This window comes from Rhinopithecus roxellana, chromosome 17 (genome assembly GCF_007565055.1).
Source record: "Rhinopithecus roxellana isolate Shanxi Qingling chromosome 17, ASM756505v1, whole genome shotgun sequence".
Classification (NCBI taxonomy): domain Eukaryota; kingdom Metazoa; phylum Chordata; class Mammalia; order Primates; family Cercopithecidae; genus Rhinopithecus; species Rhinopithecus roxellana.
In genome coordinates, this window is record NC_044565.1 from 309,409 (window position 1) to 335,476 (window position 26,068).

At 44.5% G+C, this 26,068-nt stretch overlaps 2 protein-coding genes across 13 annotated transcripts in view; one reads left to right on the forward strand and one right to left on the reverse strand.

Moving 5' to 3' along the window:
• Positions 1 to 7,001: 7,001 nt before the first annotated feature.
• On the reverse strand, positions 7,002 to 24,133 carry OIP5 (Opa interacting protein 5). Its single transcript, XM_010369043.2, has 5 exons — positions 23,753 to 24,133; positions 23,428 to 23,494; positions 18,758 to 18,880; positions 11,926 to 12,007; positions 7,002 to 7,572 (listed from the first exon to the last, which is right to left on the reverse strand). Exons 1-5 carry the CDS (start codon positions 24,072 to 24,074, stop codon positions 7,477 to 7,479), a joined length of 690 nt encoding a protein of 229 aa, XP_010367345.1. The 5' UTR covers positions 24,075 to 24,133; the 3' UTR covers positions 7,002 to 7,476.
• The window catches only part of NUSAP1 (nucleolar and spindle associated protein 1), a 49,187-nt gene continuing 47,243 nt past the window's right edge, over positions 24,125 to 26,068 (forward strand). For all 12 annotated transcript variants that reach the window (XM_030920735.1, XM_030920731.1, XM_030920738.1 and 9 more), the window contains exon 1: positions 24,125 to 24,562. In XM_030920735.1, the coding sequence (XP_030776595.1) occupies positions 24,470 to 24,562 (93 nt within the window). In that variant the 5' untranslated portion in view covers positions 24,125 to 24,469. The remainder of the gene's footprint in view (positions 24,563 to 26,068) is intronic.

The following is a 26,068-nucleotide window of genomic DNA, read 5'->3' on the forward strand; positions in this document are numbered from 1 at the left end:
CACTATCTGGGGACAGCGCTACATATTACAATGATGTCAGCAGTTCAGTTACTTGGAACAATTAAAGATTACCCTTAACAGCCATGTTAATACTTCTAAATGCTAAAATATACTACGAGTTTTTCATAGTCTTGAAAGTATATAGTTAATTACTTTTCAAAGTTACTGTGGTCTCATGTTTACTCTTCATGTATCTGTGATATGCAAAAATATGAAGAGACTCTTGGCCTCCAGGAGTTTCCATTCTCATGGTGCTGTTGGTTCAAGCAAATTGCTTCTAGTTTATTAATGAACATTGCTAGGCTATTAATTCTATCCTATTTGGAAGGATCCCTTGGTGAACAGTTTTAAAAAGCAGAGGGCTGTGACAAAATTTCAGGGTATTGATAGCTTGAGTTTACATTGTATTAGCCGTGCTCTTTATCATTTTTTCCCCAGGGAGCTATGCAGGTAATGCTCATTAGCATGAATCAGAAAAGAAACCATTCTGCCTAAGAGCATCTTAACCATCCCCCTAAACCACCGATGCTCTCCTGTTATAGTTGTCAGTAAATGGCCAAGAAAATTAACAGCTCCTTGACTGTACATCCCTCAATTCTTTTTCTTTTCCCAGAGTGTGTACATCATTCTGTACTCAGTTGGACCAGGATTTGCATATAAGCCTTTTAAAACTGATTAGTGGTCCTAATTTCAACATTTTTGTGTATGACTCCTAACCCTATTCTGAAGCAGCATTGCGATAGATGTGGAGCTTCTACCTGCATTTCTAAGCAATTATTAACCCAACTTTTGAGTTGAAACTTGCATGGATCCTTGTTATTTCCCATAATTCCTCTGAATCAAGGAGTTTATTTTGCATGCTTATTAAACTCAAACTGGGTCTGATGAAAGTGCAAGCAATAGTGGCAGGCCCTTAACTCTGATTTTAGAGTACGAATATTCTAATGCATGACTCAAAATGTCCAGTGTTGTGGTTACTAGTTATTTTATATATGCATTTGTTAATAATGAAGCAATAGAGACTAAAACCAATAGCTTGAATTTATTCAGATTATTTTCATGTTTTAATAAAGGATTTTTCTTACTTCCATTGAAAATGGGAAGAAGATAAACAGGGGCAACCACAAGACATTCAAACTGTCAGGACTAGGGCATAACAGTGCCCACCCTCTAACCACTTGCCTGGTTCCATTAGTCTCCAAGCATGTTTGAAAACAAAAGACAAACTAAGCATGTTGAATAAATTAGCTGCTATGGCTATAATAATCAGAAAGGTGCAGAGTTTCAGAAAGAGTAGGAAAGCAGGGAATGCCAGTATGGAATATGTGAAATAACTAGATGTGGATATGGGGCTTATGATATGGTTTATGTAGACAAAGTTTGAGGTCTTTTAAAACTGGGATTTGAGTTTAAAAGAGGGTGCACATATTTCCAATATTTCAGAATTTTCACATGACTAGGCACATGTTGTGGATGATACTGGTACCAACTACCAATAACCAACTATAAAGTACCCCTGTGACAAGGAAGACTTCCTTTTTGTAGAATAGTCCTGAAAATACTGACAGATCTGTAGTTAGTTTCTGTTATTTTATTGCATAAAAAACAGTTTAAACAAATTTTATAGCCAAAGTTTTATCCTTGATGGGTTTGGCCAGACTACAATTTCTTGCCTAAAGCTTTCAATGCCAGGTTAAACAGGAGAAAATGTTTCCACTTCAAAAGAAGAAAATCCTTACCATTTATTTTATTTGATGAATAAACAAATTTATTGCAGTAGCTTAAAAAAAATTTTTTTTTTTTTTGAGACGGAGTCTGGCTCTGTCGCCCAGGCTGGAGTGCAGTGGCGCGATCTTCACTCACTGCAAGCTCCACTTCCTGGGTTCACGCCATTCTCCTGCCTCAGCCTCCCGTGGAGCTGGGACTACAGGCGCCTGCCACCGTGCCTGGCTAATTTTTTTTTTGTATTTTTAGTAGAGACGGGGTTTCACCGTGTTAGCCAGGATGGTCTCAATCTCCTGACCTCGTGATCCGCCTGTCTCGGCCTCCCAAAGTGCTGGGATTACAGGCTTGAGCCACTGCACCCGGCCTTTTTTTTTTTTTTTTTTAAACAGTCTCACTCTGTTGCCTAAGCTGGAGTGCAGTGATGTGATCTCAGCTCACTGCAACCTCCACCTCCCGAGTAGCTGGGATTACAGACATGCACCTACCCTCAGCTAATTTTTTAATTTTTAGTAGAGATGGGGTTTCGCCATGTTGGCCAGGCTGGTCTCGAACTCCTGGCCTTATGTGATCCGCCTCCCAAAGTGCCAGGATTATAGGTGTGAGCCACTGCACCCGGCCTGTAGTAGCTTAAAATTTTCTTTGAGAAAATGCCTTATTTTAAAAATAACCCTTGTATAAGTACAAGTGATTATGACAAATGATGTAAAAATGGCATTCATGATGTCTGAAACAAGCCTAAATAGAATTCAAGATTAAACTAAATGATTTTCACTAAGCACATTCAACGTTTTACATTTTATGATTGAAAAATAATTTGTTTTGAAAACTTTATTTCATATTCTTTCCTGCAGGATTTTGCTACAGGTAACTTTGGGAATGAATAAAGTGGAATGGTAACTTTTCAGTGGTTCAGAATTGAATTAGACTTCTTGTGATTGTGATGTTTGGTTTCCATTCAAATACATGAAGTGAGATGTCATATCCTGAATATAGTTTCTCTTCCCCAATTACTGATAGCATGTCTGTCAGCCAGTAAAGATTAAGAACAGAGTTTCTCTAAATTCCTCTCATTATTCCACTAAGGCACATTAAAATAATTTTGGGAAACCAAACATCACAGATTTTTCCATGAAGTCCTAAATCTTCTTTAAAGTCAGAATAGGTATCTTAGTTACTGATAGTATTCAGGTTTTTTCTCCCTTGGTGATGTCATTGCATCAGTGAAAAAACATATTTCTCCCAGGGATAAGAAAGGTATTCTGGTAATACATTATCATCAATCCTTAAACAGTAACAGTGTTGGTACTTACCATAAAACCGACTCATCTCTTAAAACCAGAAAGATTATCTGAGACTGTCCTTCACATTATACTTTGCTTACTGCCTTATAAGAGTTGCTCACTGTGTTTATTTGCTGTCCTCCATATTCTCGGTTGCACCATTGGTGTATAATGTTGAGTTTCATTGAATATTATTTGAAGTATTACAGAAGGCAGCTTGCTTCTTAATCTATGCATCTTTGGGGTTTCTGAAGAAATTTAATTCTTTGATGTAAAAAGGAACGGTTAAACGAGTTGGAAACTCTGCACCTGTGTATATATATCTTTTTAGCAATAAAGCAGCATGGGCTGAGAATGCACTGAAATCTCATCGCGTGTCGTTACTTGAAATGGGTAATTTTAAATAATGCAGTACATGCTGACGATGGGAGAAGGAGTCTTTCCAAAGACCTGTGCCAAAGTACTCTTCAGGTGTCAAAGAACAAAGGACCAGGTTATTTGAGACATAGTTGTAGCAGTTTCCAGTGTGTTGTACAATGGAACAGGCAGCCATTCAAACCTCAATATGTAATGTTGCTTTTGTAGCCATAGTTTTGGAATACTTTTTCCAACATATATGTAATTGCCTTTATTTTGTGTCTCTGTATCCACATACATGGAGTTTAATAGTATTCATTGAGCACCAACTGTGTGATAAGCACTGCTCTAATTACATTAGATGCATTGACTAACTCATTTAATGCTCACTACAGCACTATAATTTTTATCCCTGTTTTACATAGAAGGAACTTAAAACAGATAAATTGTTCCAGTTCATGGCTAGTAGGTACCCAAGCCACAGTTTGGTTCCAGAGCCTGCTCACTTACCAGGATGCTATATTGTGCCTCAAAAAAATAGAAAGGGAAGAAGTATACTTTCACTCTGTATTTTGTCACACATCCCTTTTTTTCTAGAGTGAGCATGTAATCTGAAAAAAATCTATTTAAAGCTAGCCAGTTTAATTTGATGTAAAGGTCAAGCATTTAATTTTTTTTTTTTTTTTTTTTTTTTTTTTTTTGAGACAGAGTCTCGCTCTGTTGCCCAGCCTGGAGTGCAGTGGTGCGATCTTGGCTCACTGCAAGCTCCACCTCCTGGGTTCACGCCATTCTCCTGCCTCAGCCTCCCAAGTAGCTGGGACTACAGCTGCCCATAACCATACCTGGCTAATTTTTTTTTCCTGTGTTTTTAGTAGAGGGGTTGCACCGTGTTAGCCAGGATGGTCTCGATCTCCTGACCTCATGATCTGCCCGCCTCGGCCTCCCAAAGTGCTGGGATTACAGGTGTGAGCCACAGCACCTGGTCCAAATATTCCTATGTAAGAAAAGTTTAAAGAAAGGAAATACATTGAGGTGAACATACCCACACATGTATTTTAAAACTCCTGGATGAGATGGGTGTGGTGGTTCATGCCTGTAATCCCAGCACTTTGGGAGGCCAAGGGAGGTGGATCCCCTGAGGTCAGGAGTTCAAGACCAGCCTGGCCAACATGGTTGAAACCTTGTTGCTACTAAAAATACAAAAACTAGCCAGGCATGGTGGCGGGCGCCTATAATCCCAGCTATGCGGGAAGCTGAGGCAGAATTGGGCAGAGGTTGTGGTGAGCCGAGATCGTGCCATTGTACTCCAGCCTGGGCGACAGAGCGAGACTCCCATCTCAAAAAATAAAAAAAAATTCAAAAAACAAAAACCAAGGAAGACTCACTGTGGTATTTATTAGGTTTTTTTTTTTTTTTTTTTTTTTTTTGAGACAGTGTCTCGCTCTGTCACCCAGGCTGGCGTGCAGTAGCGTGATCTTGGTTCACCACAACCTCTGCCTCCCAGGTTCAAGCAATTCTCCTGCCTCAGCCTCCCCAGTAGCTGGCACTACAGACGCACGCCACCATGCTCAGCTAATTTTTTTTTTTTTTTTTATTGAGACGGAGTCTTGCTCTGTCGCCCAGGCTGGAGCGCAGTGGCCGGATCTCAGCTCACTGCAAGCTCCACCTCCCAGGCGCACACCATTCTCCTGCCTCAGCCTCCCAAGTAGCTGGCGCCCGCCACCACGCCCAGCTATTTTTTTCTGTATTTTTTTAGTAAGAGACGGGGTTTCACCGTGTTAGCAAGGATGGTCTCGATCTCCTGCCCGTCTCGGCCTCCCAAAGTGCTGGGATTACAGGCTTGAGCCACCGAGCCCAGCCTAATTTTTGTATTTTTAGTAGACGGCGTTTCACTGTGTTGGGCAGGCTGCTCTCAAACTCCCGACCTCATGATCCGACCACCTCAGCCTCTCAAAGTGCTGGTATTACAGGTGTGAGCCACTGCACCCGGCCTATATTAGGTCTTACTTAGAAAGTAAAAGCTTTCATTGTGCTGGTTTTTGCCAGAAAGCATCAACCTTCCTTATAGGACCAAATTTTTGCAACTCTACACATAATCAGACCTGGCACAATGGCTCACAGCTGTAATTCCAACACTTCAGGAGGCTGAAATGAGAGGATCCCTTGAGCCCAGTTTGAGCTCATAGCAAGGCCTTGTCTCTACAATTTTTTTTTTTTTTTTTTAAATTAGCCAGGCATGGTGACACAAACCTGTGGTGCCAGCTATTCAGGATACAGTTGGGAGGATCACTTGAGACCAGGAAGTCGAGGCTGCAGTGGGCCATGTTCACACCTCTGCACTCAGGCCTGCGTGACAGAGTGAGACCCTGTCTCACCACCCTCCCCTCAAAAAAAGCATAAGCAGGCCAGGCACAGTGCTCACACCTGTTATCCTAGCAGTTTAGGAGGCTGAGGCGGGTGGATTTGCCTGAGCTCAGGAGTTTGAGACCACCCTGGGCAACACGGTGAAACCCCATCTCTACTAAAATATAAAAAATCAGCCGGGTGTGGCGGCATGCACCTATAATCCCAGCTACTCAGGAGGCTGAGACAGAAGAATTGCTTCAACACCCAGGAGATGGCAGTTGCAGAGATCAGGCCACTGCACTCCAGCCTAGGCGACAGAGCGAGACTCCATCTCGAAAAAATATTCTGCTATTATTAGCTTCTGTATCCTCCACCACTCGGATACGTAATTTCTTGACTGTGCTAGTGCCAAAGGCTTTCCTTAGTGGTCTGCTTGCGGCCCCTCCCACCCGTTTTCCACAGGACAACCACAGTGACATTCTGAAAAAGTAAATTTGATTAGGCAGGCCTTCTTTTAAGGACCTCATAGGGCCTTTGTATATATGCTATCCCTTATTAATTCCTATTCATCTTTCAGACCACTGCTGAAACTTCACTTCTACACAGAGGCTCTTTCCCTGAACCCCAGACCAGGTCAGTTACCTGCTTTATGTGCGTGTATCCCTATGCTCCTTTACTTTAAAACCCTTACTAGAGTCATAATTTTACGTATCTTTTTTTTTTTTTTTTTTAAGATGGAGTCTCACTCTGTCGCCCAGGCTGGAGTGCAAGTGGCACGATCTCAGCTCACTGCAGCCTCCACCTGCTGGGTTCAAGCAATTCTCCTGCCTCAGCTTCCTGAGTAGCTGGGATTACAGGTGCACATCACCATGCTTGAATCATTTTTCTAATTTTTGTATTTTTAGTAGAGACAAAGTTTCACCACATTGGCTAGGCTGGTCTTGAACTCCTGAACTCAAGTGATCCACCTGCCTCGGCCTCCGAAAATGCTGGAATTACAGATGGGAGCCACTGCACCAGGCCTGCAATTTTACATATCTTCATGTGATTATTTGAATGTCTGTCTGACTAGATTATAAACTCTAAGGATACAGCGTGTCTGTTTTTGCTTACCTTTTATCCCCAGCACCTAGCCTAATACTTTACAAATATTTATTAAATTAATATTTTGATAAGTTACTCTAAGTGCTACAAAAACAAAATTAGAGAAAACAGTACTTTGGTGACTGATGTTTTATCATTCCTTTCATTATTCCTCTGTTAACCTCAGTTTACAACCGAAAAAGAGACAAATTGTATATTATTCAGGCAATTTATTAAACATTACCTATGGAATATTATGATCTGTATTTTACATAAGTTAAAAAAAGATTTATTAATATTCATAACAACTGCTCCATGCAGGAGTACTAGAAGTCAACATTAAGCCCAACTCTATTTTCAGACCAACCATGCAACTTTAGATCAGAGGACACATGGGACTTTGCATCTTAATTCCTAAATTTACAGTCAAAGACATCTTCAGAAATAAGTATTATGAATTCAATCAGAATCTAAAATAAGTTCTTAAGGCAAATAGCTATAAAACAGAAGAATCCTTAGTTTCTCATCTTCTAAAAACAGCTTCACAAATCATTTGGACAATCAGCCTAACGGTAAATAGAAACTGCATTTCCCAAAGCCAGTCTTTTTGAGAAATGACTAAGCAGCACTTGTTGTTGAAGACAGCAATAAAGCCTGAACCTGACACTCAAGCCTTGGTACAGGATCAGTTTTCCGGCTTGGACTGGTCAGGAGTCACTTCACTCAGAATCTTCATTAGTGATTTTAAGCGAGTGTGCGTTAGCACTATCTTCTCTTTCAGCTAGAAAGGAAATATACATATATATATATCAGGGCATCTTTTTTTATTTTTATTTAAGAGACAGGGTCTCACTCTGTTGCCTGAGCTGGAGTACAGTGGCACAATCATAGCTCACTGCAGCCTCAAGCTCCTGGGCTCAAGTGATCCTCCTACCTCAGCCTCCCAATTAGTTAGGACTACAGTCATGTGTTTTAAATTTTCTTTGTAGAGATGGGGTCTTGCTTTGTTGCCCAGGCTGGTGTTGAACTCCTGGCCGTCAGTAATCCTCCTGCCTTGGCCTCCCAAAGTGCTGGAATTACAGACATGAGCCACCACACCCAGCTGGATATCTGGGCATTTAAAGCTTAACTATCAATTTGCTGGTCATAAACACCATTTCAAATTTAAGCTAGTTTATATCTAGTAATTGGGAGCTGGCAATGTATAAATGCATTTGAGGAATAAATTTCTTCTAATTCTAGAACTTTACACAACAACCTAGTGCAAAATAAGATCCTCAGATGTGGCCGGGCGTGGTGGCTCACGCCTGTAGTCCCAGCACTTTGGGAGGCCAAGTTGGGCGGATCACGAGGTCAGGAGATAGAGACCATTGTGGCTAACACAGTGAAACCCCGTCTCTACCAAAAATACAAAAACAAAATTAGCTGGGCGCAGTGGCGGGCGCCTGTAGTCCCAGCTACTCAGGAGGCTGAGGCAGGAGAACAGCGTGAACCCGGGAAGTGGAGCTTGCAGTGAGCTGAGATTGTGCCACTGTACTCCAGCCTGGGTGATGGAGCAAGACGCCGTGTCAAAAAAAAAAAAAAAAAACCAAGAAACAAAAGATCCTCAAGTGTAAAGTTTCATGGAAAAAAAGACAAAACTGCTGAGCAGCACTGCTACTGTGAAAATGAATAACATGTGGTCACAGAGCTTTATGGAGAGTCTTCTTTTCCAGTGGCGAGAATTTAGTTTTTCTTTTAACCCTTTGTTAACAGTAACAAATGCCGCTCTGACTTTAATATTCTACTAATGGTCTGCAAAGTTAACTCTGGTTATTAGGTTTAGAACAGACAACTGTTGCAATTAATTTTTAAGAGTTCTTACACCTTAGAACAGCTATATTTAGAACAAAATTTAGTGATGTTACTCAGCAGGGCAAGAGCAGTGGCTTCTGATAATCTCCATTTGCCCCTCCCAGCATGGGATTTCCACCCTACAAGCAAGCTGGGGGCAAGGGCAACTGGGTTCCCAGCTACTGGGGAGGCTGAGGCAGGAGAAGCACTTGAACCTGGCACTCACACCTGTAATCCCAGCACTTTGCTAGGATCACCTGAGGTCGGGAGTTCGAGAACAGCCTAGCCAACATTTTTAGTAGAGATGGTGAAACCCTATCTCTACTAAAAAATACAAAAATTAGCCGGGCATGGTGGTGCGTGCCTGTAGGCCCAGCTACGCAGGAGGCTGAGGTGGGAGAATTGCTTGAACCTGGGAGGCGTGGGGGTTGCAGTGACCCGAGACTATGCCACTGCATTCCAGCTGGGAGGCAGAGTAAGACACTGTCTCAAAACTAAATAAATGTTTCTATATTTGCCATGTACCTTGAGAAAAATTTCCAGAGACTTAAGATGGTTGTTTCCTTATTTTTTTAAATTTATTTTGTTGTTGTTGTTGAGACGGAGTCTCGCTCTGTTGTCCAGGCTGGAGTGCAGTAGAGCAATCTTGGCTCACTGCAAGCTCCGCCTCCTGGGTTCACGCCATTCTCCTGCCTCAGCCTCCCAAGTAGCTGGGACTACAGGTGCTGGCCGCCACGCCAGGCTAATTTTTTGCATTTTTAGTAGAGATGGGGTTTCACCATGTTAGCCAGGATGGTCTCAATCTCCTGACCTCACGATCTGCCCGGCTCGGCCTCCCAAAGTGCTGGGATTACAGGTGTGAGCCACCACGCCCGGCTGTTTCCTTTATAATATTCTTCCTGGATCCTATCCATGAAACTCCTCATACTGCCATTCCAAAGTCATTTCCCATACCAATTATTATTATTATTATTTTTTTTTTTGAGACAGATTCTCACTGTCACCCAGGCTAGAGTGCAGTGGCGTGATCTTGGCTCACTGCAACCTCTGCCGCCCGGGTCCAAGCGATTCTCCTGCTTCAGCCTCTCGAGTAGCTGGGGCTGGGATTACAGGCGCCTGCCACTACACCTGGCTAATTTTTGTAGTTTTAGTAGAGATGAGGTTTCACCATCTTGGCCAGGCTGGTCTTGAACTCCTGACCTCGTGGATCCACCCACCTTGCCTTCTAAAAGTGCTGGGATTACAGGTGTGAGCCACTGCGCCCAGCCAATAAGAATTGTTTTTCTGTCGATTGTTTATTTCAGATGGAGTTTCGCTCTCATTGGTGAGATCTTGGCTCACCGCAACCTCTGCCTCCCAGGTCCAAGTGATTCTCCTGCCTCAGCCTACTGAATAGCTGGGATTACAGGCACACACCAACACGCCAGGCTAATTTTGTATTTTTAGTAGAGACAGGGTTTCTCCATGTTGCTCAGGCTGGTCTCGAACTCCTGACCTCAGGTGATCTGCCCGCCTCAGCCTCCCACAGTGCTGGGATTACAGGCGTGAGCCACCACACCCAGCTTGTTTTTGTTTTTGAGATGGATATTCACTTTTGTTGCTCAGGCTAGAGTGCAATGGCACAGGCTTGCCTCACCACAACCTCTGCCTCCTGGGTTCAAGTACTTCTCCTGTCTCAGCCTCCCCAGTAGCTGGGATTATAGGCATGCGCCACCACGCCTGGCTAATTTTGTATATTTAGTAGAGATGGTATTTCTCCATGTTGGTAAGGCTGGTCTCGAACTCCTGATCTCAGATTATCTGTCCGCCTCAGCCTCCCAAAGAGCTGGGATTACAGGCATGAGCCGCAGTGTCCGGCCAAGAATTCCTTTTTTTTTTTTTTTTTGAGACGGAGTCTGGCGCTCTGTTGCCCAGGCTGGAGCGCAGTGGCCGGATCTCAGCTCACTGCAAGCTCCGCCTCCCGGGTTTACGCCATTCTCCTGCCTCAGCCTCCCGAGTAGCTGGGACTACAGGCGCCCGCCACCTCGCCCGGCTAGTGTTTTTGTATTTTTTAGTAGAGACGGGGTTTCACCGTGTTAGCCAGGATGGTCTCGATCTCCTGGCCTCGTGATCCGCCTGTCTCGGCCTCCCAAAGTGCTGGGATTACAGGCTTGAGCCACCGTGCCCGGCCCTGAATTCTTTTTTTTGAGACGGAGTCTCGCTCTGTCACCCAGGCTGGAGTGCAGTGGCACAATCTCGGCTCACTGCAACCTCCACCACCCAGGTTCAAGCGATTCTTCTGTGTCAGCCTCCTGAGTAGCTAGGATTACAGGTGCCTGCCACCATGCCCCACTAAATTTTTTTTTTTTTGAGACGAGTCTCACTCTGTTGCCCAGGCTGGAGTGCAGTGGCGTGATCTTGGCTCACTGCAACCTCCACCTCCCAGTTCAAGCGATTCTCCTGCCTCCACCTCCCAAGTAGCTAGGACTACAGGCATGTGCCGCCATGCCAGGCTAACTTTTTGTATTTGTAATAGAGACGGGGTTTCACTGTATTAGCCAGCATGGTCTCAATCTCCTGACCTCATGATCTGCTCACCTTGGCCTCCCAAAGTGCTGGGATTACAGGCGTAAGCCACCACACCCAACCAAGAATTCTTAATAACTGTTTCTTCACTCTTACAACTGAGACAGTTGAGCAATTACAAGGTGTTTGCAAGGAAGACAGCTCTATGGCAAGATGATGATATCCATTCCCAGCACAAAGGAGAACACAGGAGTGCAGCAGTTGAGCAGCTTTTCCTTTCTTCCTGAACTACAACTTACAGCGTGGTTTTAGTATTTTGCTTTTCGTTACAAATTCGATAGGGAAGGTCAAACCAAGTATAAAGGATTACTGAGCATCATACTATTTCATCATCCCCAAGTTCATTGGTAGAAGTTATCAAGAGTTGTCTGTATTTTAAAAAAGCATATGGCCGGGCGCGGTGGCTCAAGCCTGTAATCCCAGCACTTTGGGAGGCCGAGACGGGCGGATCACGAGGTCAGGAGATCGAGACCATCCTGGCTAACCCGGTGAAACCCCGTCTCTACTAAAAAATACAAAAAACTAGCCGGGCGAGGTGGCGGGTGCCTGTAGTCCCAGCTACTCGGGAGGCTGAGGCAGGAGAATGGCGTGAACCCGGGAGGCGGAGCTTGCAGTGAGCTGAGATCCGGCCACTGCACTCCAGCCTGGGCGACAGAGCGAGACTCCGTCTCAAAAAAAATAAATAAAAAAAAAAAAAAAAAAAAAAAAAAAGCATACAACCATCATGAAATTTTACCTCTGCAATCTTTTCTGATAGAGATACATTGTGAATATCCATCTCTGATGCATTTACTATGGCTTTTGTTTTTAAGAGATAGCTAGATAGGAAAAAAGAGAAAATATTAGTGTCATACCATGGTTAAGATTATAAATGAACCAAACTTGCCTTCTAAAGAAAATGTGTGTCAAAAAAAAGCCTTCTTACTGATCTTCACTTCAAGACTCATGATGTTACAGTTGGCCCACCATATCCATGGGTACAGCATCGGATTCGAACAACCACAGACTAAAAATATTTGGGGAAAAAAACTGGATTGTGTCTGTATTGAACAGGTACAGACTCTTTTTCTTGTCATCATTCCCTTAACAATACAACAACTTTGTAAATTTCCTATGCATATTTGTAATGCACATAGCATTTACATTACATTAGCTGTCATAAGTAATCTGGAGATTATTTTAAAGTATAAAATATGTACTTTTATACTTTAAAAAGGAGGATATCCAAAAGTAATATGCAAATATTATACCATTTAATATCAGAAACTTGAGTGTCCATGGATTTTGGTATCTGGTAGAGTCCTCAAACCACGGATACTGAAGGATGACTGCATTTCCTTGGAAAAACAAATTCAAAAATAAACAAATCGGAGAGGATCTCTGCCTCATCCTACCAGAGACAAAATTATCTCATGGTAAACTAAAGACAAAAACCAGGCTCGTATGAATAATTATGATGATATAAGCTTTACACTTCATCAGTGGGATCCTGTAGCACAGTTTGAAGGAAAGTAATCCCAGTGTGAGACATAGTGTTGGTCACCTATTCCCAGTAGTTATTCCCCACTTTTCTTTTTTTTTGAGATGGAGTCTCGCTCTGTTGCCCAGACTAGAGTGCAGTGGCATGATCTCAGCTCACTGCAACCTCTGCCTCCGAGGTTCAAACGACTCTCCTGCCTTAGCCTTCCAAGTAGCTGGGATTACAGGCTTGCGCCACCACGCCCAGTTAATTTTTGTATTTTTAGTAGAGACGGTGTTTCAACCATGTTGGTCAGGTTGGTCTCGAACTCCTGATCTCAGGTGATCCCCCCCGCCTCAGCCTCCCAAAGTGCTGGGATTATAGGCGTGAGCCACCAAGCCCAGCCTTCCTCACTTCTTTATTGCCAACAGAATCCAGATTTTTGCCATGAGCCTACTGTTACATATTTGCTTTCTCAAATAAAGTGATCATGTGACATAGTTCTGGCCAACAAGGATAAGAAAATTGGTTGGGTGTGCTGGCTTACACCTATTATCCCAGCACTTTGGGAGACTGAGGCAGGCAGATGGCTTGAGACCAGAAATTCGAGACCAGCCTGGGCAACACAGCGAAACCCCATCTCTTTTTCTTTCCTTTTTTTTTTGTTTTTTTTTTTGAGAGGGAGTCTCACTCTGTCGCTCAGGCTGGAGTGCAATGGCATGATCTCAGCTCACTGCAACCTCTGCCTTCCAGGTTCAAGCAATTCTCCTGCCTAAGCCTCCCAAGTAGGTGGGATTACAGGTGCCCACCACCATGCCCAGCTAATTTTTGTATTTTTAGCAGAGGCAGGTTTTCACCATATTGGACAGGCTCATCTTGAACTCCTGACTTCAGGTGGTCCACCGCCTGCCTCAGCCTCCCAAAGTGCTGGGATTACAAGCATGAGCCACTGTGCCTCGTGTAAGTGAAACCCCATCTCTACAAAAAATACAAAAATTAGCCAGATGTGGTGGCATGCTTATAGTCCCAGCTACTTGGGAGGCTGAGTTGGGAGGATCACCTGAACCCAAGAGGTTGAAGCTGCAGTGAACCACGATAGCTCCAGCCTGTGTGACAGACAGACCATGTCTCAAAAAAAAAAAAAAAAAAAGATTAAGAAAATTTATGCCGGCAGGGCGCTGTGGCTCATGAGTGTAATCCCAGCACTATGGGCAGATCACCTGAGGTTAGGAGTTTGAGACCAGCCTGGCAAACATGGTAAAACCCCATCTCTATTAAAAAGACAAAAATTAGCCGGGCGTGGAGGAGTGCGTCTGTGGCCCCAAATACTTGGGAGGCAAGGCAGGAGAACCATTTGAACCTGGGAGGCAGAGGCTGCAATGAGCTGAGATCGCACCACTGTGCTCCAACCTGGGTGACAGAGCAAGACTCTGTCTCAAAAAAAAAAAAGAAAGAAAGAAAATGTATGCTGATGACAAGGGGGAATTTTCTTGTGTTCCCATACTCTCCATATCCTTTTCCTTCATGTTTAGGGTGCCATCAACAATCGATGTAATGACTGTAATTGCAGCAGCCATCCTGAATCCAAGAGGAAAAGGCCAAAGTTTCTACTTAATCGAAAAGAATGTCCTGACCTTTTATCCAACTCATTTTAAATATTAAGAAATTAACCAAAATCTCATAATGCTTTTTCAAATTTATGTTAAAAATATGTTACTAAAAGCTTACTACCCTAGCAAAAATGCAATTATTGCTCCTCTAGAACATTTACTTTTGTACTGATTTCTAGAAAAGATGTGGGATTACTAACAGCACACATTTACAGTTTTTTTTGTTTTTTTTTTTTCTGCTTTAAAGTTAATTCTAAATAGAAATTGCTTAAGAATCTAGAAATTGAGGCTGGGCATGGTGGCTAATGCCTGTAATCTTAACATTTTGGGAAGCCCAGGCAGGAGAATTGCTTGAACCCAGGAGGCGGAGGTTGCAGTGAGCTAAGATCATGCCATTGTACTTCCAGCCTGGGTGACAGAGTGAGACTCCATCTTTAAAAAATGGAAGAAGAATAAATGATCAATCCATCTCAGATATATATTTTGTGTTGGAAATTTGCAATGAAGATCAAATGGTATACCTAATGCACAGTGAGCAACCCATGGTAAAGGACTGGCTTTGCTTATAAGTTTTATTGTTTAGTCAACCATAACTCAGCTAAAAACATCTATCTAAGCATAAGAAATGAGAAAAAGCAGCCGGGCATGGTGGCTCACGCCTGTAATCCCAGCACTTTGGGAGGACAAGGCAGGCGGATCACGAGGTCAGTAGATCGAGACCATCCTGGCTAACACGGTGACACCCTGTCTCTACTAAAAATACAAAAAATTAGCCAGTCCTGGTGGTGGGCACCTGTAGTCCCAGCTACTTGGGAGGCTGAGGCAGGAAAATAGGAGAATGGCACAAACCCAGGGGGCGAAGCTTGCAGTGAGCCAAGATCGCGCCACTATACTCCAGCCTGGGCGACAGAACAGGACTCCGTCTCAAGAAAAAAAAAAAAAAAAAAACGAGAGAAAGGAAACCTTTTAGTTTTATGAAAAATAAGCATTTAAGATGTGCTCAAATCTCAGCTCTTCCACCTCTTTGAGCCCTAGTTTTCTTAGACTATATTAAGAACTCAGTGATATAAGCATAATGCCTACATAAACTAGGTTGTCAATGCTTGTTTTTTGTTTTTGTTTTTGTTTTTTAAGGGTCAAGGAAAGACTCTGAAGGATGTTTCAGTTTCTTGTAATATGTAAAAAAGCTTAAAAGTGTAATTTATTAGGAAAATAATGCAATAGCCAATGTAATTCATGAGAAAGGATAGCCAGTAGGATAGTTTTTCTGATGCTATGAGGCTACATGATCATTATTTTTACTTTTTTCTGTCTGCTTCATGTTTTACTGCAGAGATTTCTCAGCAGCTACATGTATCACATAGGAAATAGCTACCCCATACATAGAGCTTTTACTTCCCAACTTCAACACTAGTACCATCTACACGTAACTGGTATTTCTGGGCCCTTATTTCAAATTCCTAGGGTAGAAAACTGGTTGGCTTAGTTTGGGTCAGGTATTCATTTTTCTCTTTTTTTTTTGTTTGAGACAGAGTCTCACTCTGTTGCCAGGCTGGAGTGCAGTGGCGCGATCTCGGCTCACTGCAACCTCTGACTCCCTGGTTCAAGTGATTATCCTGCCTCAGCCTCCCAAACAGCTGGGATTACAGGCACGTGCCACCACACCCAACTAATTTTTTTGTATTTTTTAGTAGAGATGGGGTTTCCCCATGTTAACCAGGATCTCAATCTCCTGACCTCATGATCTGCCCGCCTCAGCCTCCCAAAGTGCTGGAATTACTGGCATGAGCTACCATGCCCAGCACCGTTTTTCTTTTCTAAGAGACAGGGTCTTGCTCTGCTCCCCATGCTAGAATACAGTGACACAATCATAGCTCACTGTAACCTTGAATTCCTGGGCTGTAGCTATCCTCCCACCTTAGCCTCCCTAGTAGCTAGGACTACAGGCATACACCACCACACACAGCTAATAGTTTAAATTTTTTGTAGAGACAGAGTCTTGCTATGTTGCCTAGGCTATTCTCAAACTCCTAAGCTCAAACAGTCTTCCAACTCAGTCTTCTAAAGCGCTGACATCACAGGCATGACCCACCATGCCTGGCCAGGTATTCATTCTTGATCCAGTACCTGGGAGTGGGAATCACACATGATACAAATCACATATGATATAAATATACAAGGCCCCACCTATTAGAGGGAGACAGAGGCTGGGCACAAACCCAAAAGGTATCTACTACAACATTATTTTGCAAAAGCTTACCTTCTAGAATGATCTTTTTATCTATTATTTATTTATTTTTATTTTTTCTGAGACGGAGTCTCACTCTGTCACCCAGGCTGAAGTGCAGTGGCTCGATCTTGGCTCACTGCAACCTCTGCCTCCTGGGTTCAAGCAATTCTCCTGCCTCACCTCCCGAGTAGCTGGGACCACAGGCAGGCACCACCACACTTGGCTTATTTTTGTATTTTTAAAGGAGATGGGGTTTCACCATGTTGGCCAAGCTGGTCTCGAACTCCTGACCTCAGACGAACCCCCGACCTTGGCCCCCCAAAGTGCTGGGATTACAGGCGTGAGCCACTGCGCCTGGTCATACAATGTTCTTTTTATTATTATTTTTTTTAAGGGGGCAGTTTGAGACAGGAGGCTTCACTATGTTGCCTAGGCTGATCTCAAACACCTTCAAGATTCAAGGGATCCTCCTGCCTCAGCCTCCTGGGTAACTAGAATTTCAGGCACACACCACCACATCTGGCAAAAAGTTTATTTAATGAAAGACTACCCTCTGAATTCTTCCATGGATGCTTCTTAAGATGTCGTATATGGCCGGGCGCGGTGGCTCATGCTTGTAATCCCAGCACTTTGGGAGGCCGAGGCGGGTGGATCACGAGGTCAGGAGATCGAGACCATCCTGGCTAACTCGGTGAAACCCCGTCTCTACTAAAAATACAAAAAAATTAGCCGGGCGCAGTGGCAGGCGCCTGTAGTCCCAGCTACTCGGGAGGCTGAGGCAGGAAAATGGTGTGAACCCGGGAGGTGGAGCTTGCAGTGAGCCGAGATCGCGCCACTGCACTCCAGCCTGGGTGACAGAGCGAGACTCCATCTCAAAAAAAAAAAAAAAAAAAAAAAAAAAAAAAAAACAGATGTGGTATAAGAAGACATGGAAGATAATCATAATGTTATAAGATTATATTTTGGTCCCACTGCTATCTTTTATTTATTTATTTATTTTAAGAGATGGAGTCTCATTTTGTCACCCAAAATGGAATGCAGTGGTGTGATCACAGCAAACTGTAACCTTGAACTCCTGGGCTCATGTGATCCTCCCACCTCAGCCTCCCAAGTAAATGGGACTACAGGGGCAGGCCACTACCACATCCAGCTAATTTTTTTTTATTTTGTATAAAAAAATACGGGTCTCACTATATTGCCCATGGAGGTCTTGAACTCCTGCCCTCAAGCAGTCCTCCCACCTTGGCCTCACAAAGCACTGGCATTACAGGCGTGAGCCATCACACCTGGCCCAATGCTATCTTTTTGTCAAAGACAGTGCCTGACTTTAGCATCTTCTTTGGTACACTTTGTCTTTTTTTTTTTTTTTTTTTTTTTGAGGCAGAGTCTTGCTCTGTCACCCAGGCTGGGGTGTAGTGGCGCGATCTCAGCTCACGGTGCAACCTCCACCTCTCAGGTTGAAGCAATTCTCCTGCCTCAGCCTCCCAAGTAGCTGGGATTACAGGTGTGCACTAGCATGCCCAGCTACTTTTTTTTTTTTTTTTTTTTTTGGACAGACTCTCAGTCTCCCAGGCTGGAGTGCAGTGGCGCAATCTCGGCTCACAGCAGCCTCCGCCTCCCAGGTTCCAACAATTCTCATGCCTCGGCCTCCTAAGTAGCTGGGATTACAGGTGTCTACCACACCTGGCTAATTTTTGTGTTTTTAGTAGAGACGGGTTTCACCACGTTGGCCAGGCTGGTTTCAAACTGCTGACCTCAAGAGATCCACCCGCCTCAGCCTCCCAAAGTGCTGGAATTACAGGCATGAGCCACTGTGCTCAGCCCACTTTGTCTTTCCTGAAAAATCTTTTAAAATTTATTTGATGGCCGGGCGCGGTGGCTCAAGCCTGTAATCCCAGCACTTTGGGAGGCCGAGGCGGGCGGATCACAAGGTCAGGAGGTCGAGACCATCCTGGCTAACACAGTGAAACCCCGTCTCCACTTAAAAAATACAAAAAATTAGCCGGGCGAGATGGCGGGCGCCTGTAGTCCCAGCTACTCGGGAGGCTGAGGCAGGAGAATGGCTTGGACCCGGGAGGTGGAGCTTGCAGTGAGCTGAGATCCGGCCACTGCACTCCAGCCTGGGCGACAGAGCGAGACTCCGTCTCAAAAAAAAAAAAAAAAAAAAAAAAAAAAAAAAAAAAAAAAAAATTTATTTGATGGATTTTGTCTCAAATAAATAAATAAATAAATGAAATGTATTTGATGATCAATACCTAAGTCTACTCACCACACCATTTTGTCACTGGAAAGGCAGAAGTGACCTCTCAAGGCAGCCAGGGCAGCATGGGTAGAATATAGATGGAAACCAATGGGAATCCCACAGGAACCACAGAATAAAAGGTTATAAGTACTAGGAGTAGGGAAAAACAGAATATGGGTAAGAATAAAAAATCATGTAAGAAATAAAAAAATAACTAGTCTCTGAAGCAGTCCTAACACCTAAGTCAGGGTGAAAATGATATTGTAATAGGAATGAGACTGAAGGTTTATCACATTCAAGAAAGGGTAACTCAGATTGTAATTTAATTACATGCTGGATTGTGGATACCCTCTTATATTCTGGTCAAAGCAGTCATGGATGTATAATTGTCACTTCAGTAGAGAAAGGTAACTTACCCCTAATAAACAGAAAAAGAGCTAACTAATCTGATTAATACTTAAACATTTAAAACTACAAATCACCGTGTAAAATGGCTATCATTATATAAATTCACATTTGTTGAAAAAATAATCAAGTTGACTGGGGCTTTACTAAACAAATTGTTCATAGAACTAAAATCAAGATTTCTCTTTTGCATATATAAAAAAAGTTAATGAAAAAATGCCCAGACTAAAAGAGAAAGAAAAAGGAATCCCATTACCCTAGCAAGCCATCTATTTTGTTTTCCTTATCCTCTGAAAAGATTACTGATGAAGAGTCAGATGTTGATTTTAGTTCTCATTACAATTCTTGAGCAAGTCATCATATTTGCTGGTATATAAGACATATTTAAATGTTAGGAACATTTTGGTCAGGCAGAGTGGTTCACACCTACTGTAATCGCAGCACTTTCAGAGGCCAAAGTGGGCAGACAGCTAGAGCCCAGGAATTCAAGACCAGCCTAGGCAACGTGTTAAAACCCCGTCTTAAAAAATAAATAAATAGGCCGGGCGTGGTGGCTCAAGCCTGTAATCCCAGCACTTTGGGAGGCCGAGACGGGCGCATCACGAGGTCAGGAGATCGAGACCATCCTGGCTAACACGGTGAAACCCCGTCTCTACTAAAAAAATACAAAAAACTAGCCAGGCGAGGTGGCGGGTGCCTGTAGTCCCAGCTACTCGGGAGGCTGAGGCAGGAGAATGGTGTAAACCCGGGAGGCGGAGCTTGCAGTGAGCTGAGATCCAGCCACTGCACTCTAGCCTGGGAGACAGAGCCCGACTCCGTCTCAAAAAATAAATAAATAAATAAACAAATAAATAAATAAATAGGCCGGGCACAGTGGCTCATGCCTGTAATCCCAGGACTTTGAGAGGCCGAGGCAGGCGGATCACGAGGTCAGGAGATCGAGACCATCCTGGCTAACATGGTGAAACCCCGTCTCTACTAAAAATATAAAAAATTAGCTAGGTGTGGTGGCGGGTGCCTGTAGTCCCAGCTACTCGGGAGGCTGAGGCAGGAGAATGGCGTGAACCCAGGAGGCGGAGTTTGCAGTGAACCGAGATAGTGCCACTGCACTCCAGCCTTGGCAACAGAGCAACACTCCGTCTCAAAATAAAATAAGAAAATTTTCTAAAAAGAAAAGCACTTTAAGAAAGTATTTAATCATGCATGTGCTAAAAGCAATTTTAAAGTGGTTTGGTAAAGGAAAAATTAATTATATTAATATAGAGTATGCTATGAAGAATTTTTTTTTTTAAGACAGGTTCTTGGCCGGGCGCAGTGGCTCAAGCCTGTAATCCCAGCACTTTGGGAGGCCGAGACGGGCGGATCATGAGGTCAGGAGATGGAGACCATCCTGGCTAACACGGTGAAACCCCGTCTCCACTAAAAAAAAAAATACAAAAAAAAAAAAAAACCAGCCGGGCGAGGTGGCGGGCGCCTGTAGTCCCAGCTACTTGGGAGGCTGAGGCAGGAGAATGGCGTAAACCCGAGAGGCGGAGCTTGCAGTGAGCTGAGATCCGGCCACTGCACTCCAGCCTGGGCGACAGAGCGAGACTCCGTCTCAAAAAAAAAAAAAAAAAAAAACAAAGACAGACAGGTTCTTGTTCTGTTGCCCAGGTCAGAACGTAGTGGTACAATCATAGCTTACTGCATGCAGCCTGAATTCCTAGGCTCAACTGATCCACCTCCCTCAGCTTCCCAAAGCTGGAATTATAGGTGCATGCTACCATGCCCTACTAATTTTTTTTGGAAGAAATGGGGTCTTACTTCCCAGGCTAGCAGAATTCTATTAACAAAATACAACATAAAAATCACATAGCTAGCCCGGGCATGATGGCTCATGCCTGTAATCCCAGCACTTTGGGAGGCCAAGGCAGGTGGATCACCAGAGGTCAGGAGTTCAAGACCAGCCTGGCCAACGTGGTGAAACCCTGTCTCTACTAAAAATACAAAAATTAGCCAGGCGTGGTGGCGGGTGCCTGTAATCCCAGCTACTCAGGAGGGTGAGGCAGGAGAATCGCTTGAACCGGGGAGGCGGAGGTTGCAGTGAGCGGAGATTGTGCCATTGCACTCCAGCCTGGGCAACAAGAGCAAAACTCCGTCTTAAAAAAGAAAAAAAAAAAAACAAAAAAAAACACATAGCTAAAAAGAAATATTCATGTCAGTGGATACTAAAAAAGCACAAATAACAAAATAAATACTAAGTTTATTGGTAAATGAAGTCCCACACCACACATATAGTAATGTAATCTTGTGAATACAGGTAACCAAAAAGCAAACTGTGAAATAAAGTGTCATTAATTTGAAATTCCACATAGGAATTAATTAGTTCAGACAAAGCACAGTACTTATAAACAAATGTCTCAGTAGAAATTAATTTAATGGGCTGGGCGCAATGGGTCATGCTTATAATCCAAGCATTTTGGGAGGCGGGCAGATCACTTGAGATCAGGAGTTTGAGAACAGCCTGGTCAACATGGTGAAACTCCATCTCTACTAAAAATACAAAATTTAGCTGGGTTTCCAGAAGGTTTTCAATTTACTTTGCCCATATCCATCAGAGGAATAACTATCTATAGTAGCTATAAATACTAACAGTAAATGAGCATTGACTTCAACCTAAAGTCACCAGCTGCATTAGCCCCTAACAAGAGAGAAAGCCTGTCCTTTGAAGCTTTTTTTTTTCTTTTTTTTTTGATGGAGTGCAGTGGTACAATCACAGCTCACTACAGCCTTGACATCCCAGACTCAAGTGATCCTCCCACCTCAGCCTTCCAAGTAGCTGGACCACAGGTGCACACTATAATGCCCATTTAATTTTTAAACGTTTCATAGAGATAGGTTCTTGCTATGTTGCCCAGGCTGGTCTTGAACTCCTATGCTCAAGCAATCCTCCCACCTTGGTCCCCCAAAGTGCTGGGATTACACGTGTGAGTCACTGTGACCAGCTCCTTTGAAGCCAGGTAATACTTCTCCTTTCTACCTATGGAAGTCTGAGATGGTATCTTCTTCCAATAGAAGGCTGTTTCATCTGCACTGAAAATCTGTTGTTTAGTGCACCCACTTTCATTTTCTGCAGCTTCTGCATCAGTACTTGCTGTTTCACTTTGGACTTCTGTTATAGAGAAGGTTTCCTTCCTTAAATCTCAAGAACCAACCTCTGTTTTTTTTTTTTTTTTTAGATAGTCTTGCTCTGTCACCCAGGCTGGAGTGCAGTGGCACAATCACAGCTCCACTGCAGCCTCAACCTCTATGGGCTCAAGCCAGCCTTCCTTCTCAGCCTCCCAAGCAGCTGGGACTATATATGTGCGCCACCACATCCGGCTAAATTGTTTTGTATTTTGTAGAGACAGCATTTCATCATGTTGCCCAGGCTGGTCTCAAACTCCTGGGTTCAAGCAATCCACCCACCTCGGCCTCCCAAAGTGCTGGGGTTACAGGCATGAGCCATTGCACCTAGCCAACACTTGCTACTTTCAAACTTCTTCTGCAGCTTCCTCACCTCTCAGCCTTCACAGAATTGAAGAGAGTTAGGGCCTTGTTCTGGATTAGGCTTTGGTTTAAAGGAATGCTGTGGCTGGTTTGATCTTCTACTCATACCACTCAAACTTTCTCCATATCAGCTTATAACTGGAGTAGCACTTTTAATTTCCATATATTAGTTTGTTTGATGGAGTTTCGCTCTTGTTGCCCAAGCTGGAGAGCAATGGTGTGTTCTCGGTGCACTGCAACCTCTGCCTCCCGGGTTCGAGTGATTCTCTTGCCTCAGCCTCCCAAAGAGCTGGAATTACAGGTGTGTGCCACCATGCCCCGCTAATTTTGTATTTTTAGTAGAGATGGGGGTTCACCATGTTGGTCAGGTTGGTCAGGTTGGTCTTGAACTCCTGACCTCATGTGATCCACCCACCTCAGCCTCCCAAAGTGCTGGGATTACAAGCGTGAGCCACCGCGCCCAGCCCCATTTTTTTCTTCATATTCACAATTTGGCATGACTTCACATGCCTTCCCAGCTACTCGGGAGGCTGAGGCAGAATGGTGTGAACCTGGGAGGCAGAGCTTGCAGTGAGCCGAGATCAAGCCACTGCACTCCAGCCTGGGCAACAGAGTGAGGCTCCATCTCAAAAAAAAAAAATCAAACCAACAAAAAAAAAGGAAATGGTGTCAACAGACTTGCTCAACAAGTACATGTCAGTTCCACGCTCCTCAGTCTCATAAAGTCAGGGACTAGAGACCAATCTGTAATTATCAATACGTACCTGCCTTTGAGTGAACCTTCAATGCCAACTAGGAAGGGCGCTTCCAAAACGACGTTATTTGTAACTCCTAGGAACACAAACACGGGTCAGAACTCATACTCTGCGGGCATTGAAATGGAAGATCTCTCCTCTAGACAGACTCATCCCGGTCATAAATGTCAGGAGACTCCCCAGTTCCCTGCCCCATCCCCAGGCCAAGGAGTTATTTGCTTCCAAATTTTCATTCTGTTTTCTTCCCCAGGTGGTTCTCTGCCACCCGGTGGAGAAGGCGGGAACAACCTCTCGGGCTAGCCTCTGCCTTTCCCGAACGCCTCACTGCACTCACTGGAGAAGACCACGGCCCCAAGGGACCGCGACAGGTCCCAGGCGAGGTGCACCGAGTCGGCGAGCACTGCGTGGCACTGTGCGCACTGGAAAACAGCGCACCTCTCAGGCTGCAGCCAAGACGGCAGCTGCGAGACGGCTGCCGGCTCCTCAGCCCCCAGCCCTGCGGGGCCGAGCGGCGAGGACCCCTTCACCACCTGTGTATCCCACTCCATGGAGGTCGTAAAAGAAGCTTCGTCAATCGCCCTCTCAGTGCCATCACAAAAGTCACCCCGGGGCGGCGTTACGCAAGGCGAGCGACGCCGCCGTGGCTGAGCCGCCATCTTCTCTCAGCAGGCGCCTTCGTTTCGAATACACGCCAGGCCCCGCCCCAAGCACAGTTCCTGCGTCCTCATTGGACATCGTGGGTAATCCAAGCGCTGGAGTCCGAGTCTGCGCACTCGTTACCGGAACCGGCCTTGCAGGCCCTTCGGCGCCTGCGTATTCGTGAAGTGTGAGAAAAGCGCGCGTCTGTTGCGGGAAATCAGCCTTTCTATTGGTCAGGGTTGGAAACCCCGCCTTTGAGGCATTTTCAACCAATGGAAGCGCGGCATTTTTCATTTAAACTGTCTATATAAATTTCTGCTTAGTCAAAGTTAAGAGTGGCGCCAGGGATTTGAACCTCGCTTACGAGGTTTGGTGATCCATCTTCTGAGTATCGCCGGGATTTTGAATCGCGATGATCATCCCCTCCCTAGAGGAGCTGGACTCCCTCAAGTACAGTGACCTGCAGAACTTAGCCAAGAGTCTGGGTCTCCGGGCCAACCTGCGGGTACGACGCTGGCGGTGCAGTTCCCTGGGCGGGCGCGGCGGGAATAGCGGCCTCGGGGAGATGCGGTGCGAAGGGACCGAGCGGGAAGCCCGGGGACTGAAGCAGCTGTCCCTGCCCCTCGGGCGGTAGATGTGGTTCACGGTGGTCCCAGTTAGAACTCTGATAAACGGAAGAGGAACTATAGTTTTCACTTCATTTTGAAGCTGGCTTGTCTGGGTGCTCACGTGATGAGGCTCTGTTCCGAGGGGTGGTTTGTTGTTTATTGCTTTTTGGGGTCTCTTTTTTTTTTTTTTTTTTGAAATTACTTTATACCTCTCAGGGCATCGATTACGAAACGCAGGCCCAGAAAGGGTGTCGTTAATCGTTAGACAATTAAGTAAATAATTGGCTCAGGTTCTGGAAAACCCCAAACAGACTTCACTGATTTGTAATATTGCCGATAATCTCTTGATACTTCATTGATGGACCTGTCAGGGAGAAAGAAAAAATCGACTTTTAGGGGACCACCTCCTTGGGTAAATTTTTATAACTCAGCCCTGATCTAGTATACTCATGTGCTTATTGATGACTGTTGTGGTGATGGTATCTAATCAAAACCAGTAAGGTCTTTTTTGACTCCGAGGCTACAAGATGTTAGGAGAACTGGCTGGGCGCGGTGACTCATGCCTGTAATCCCAACACTTTGGGAGGCTGAGGTAGTTGGATCACCTGAGGTCAGGATTTCGAGACCAGCCTGGCCATTAAAAAATTAGCCCGGCGTGGTGGCACACGCCTGTGATCCCAGCTACTCGCCTGTGATCCCAGCTACTCGGGAGGCTGAGGCAGGAGAATCGCCTGAACCTGGGAAGCCGAGGTGGCAGTGAGCCAAGATCGCACCCACTGCACTCCAACCTCGGTGACAGAGCGAGACTCAGTCTCAAACAAACAAAAAACAAGATATTAGGAGAAGATTTGGGGATTCAATGTAGGATAGCAGTTTTATATATTTTGTTAATAGTTGAGACTTCCCACATAATACTGCTGTATGCTCTCTAGGTTTGTCCTGCAGGCTATGATACTGACACTGCATAAATGCCTAAATCAGTCGTCACAAATTTTTTTTTTTTTTTTCTTTGAGACAGAGTCTCACTCGGTTGCCCAGGCTGGAGTGCAGTGGTGCGATCTCGGCTTACCACAACCTCCACCTCCCGAGTTCAAGCGATTCTCAGGAGCCTGCCTCAGGCTCCTGAGTAGCTGGGATTACAGGCGCGTGTCACCATGCCCGGCTAATTTTTGTATTTTTAGTAGAGACTGGGGTTCACTATGTTGGTCAGGCTGGTCTCTAACTCCTGATCTCGTGATCCGCCCGCCTCAGCACCGGCGAAGTGCTGGGATTATAGGCGTGAGCCACCACGCCCCGCCTAAATTGTTTAAACAAAATAATCAGGGCCTAAGTGCCTGTTGGGGCTGAATGACCAAAGGGTTTTCCTTGGGGATATTTCTGGGCTATAGTGGTTTGTGGCTCCC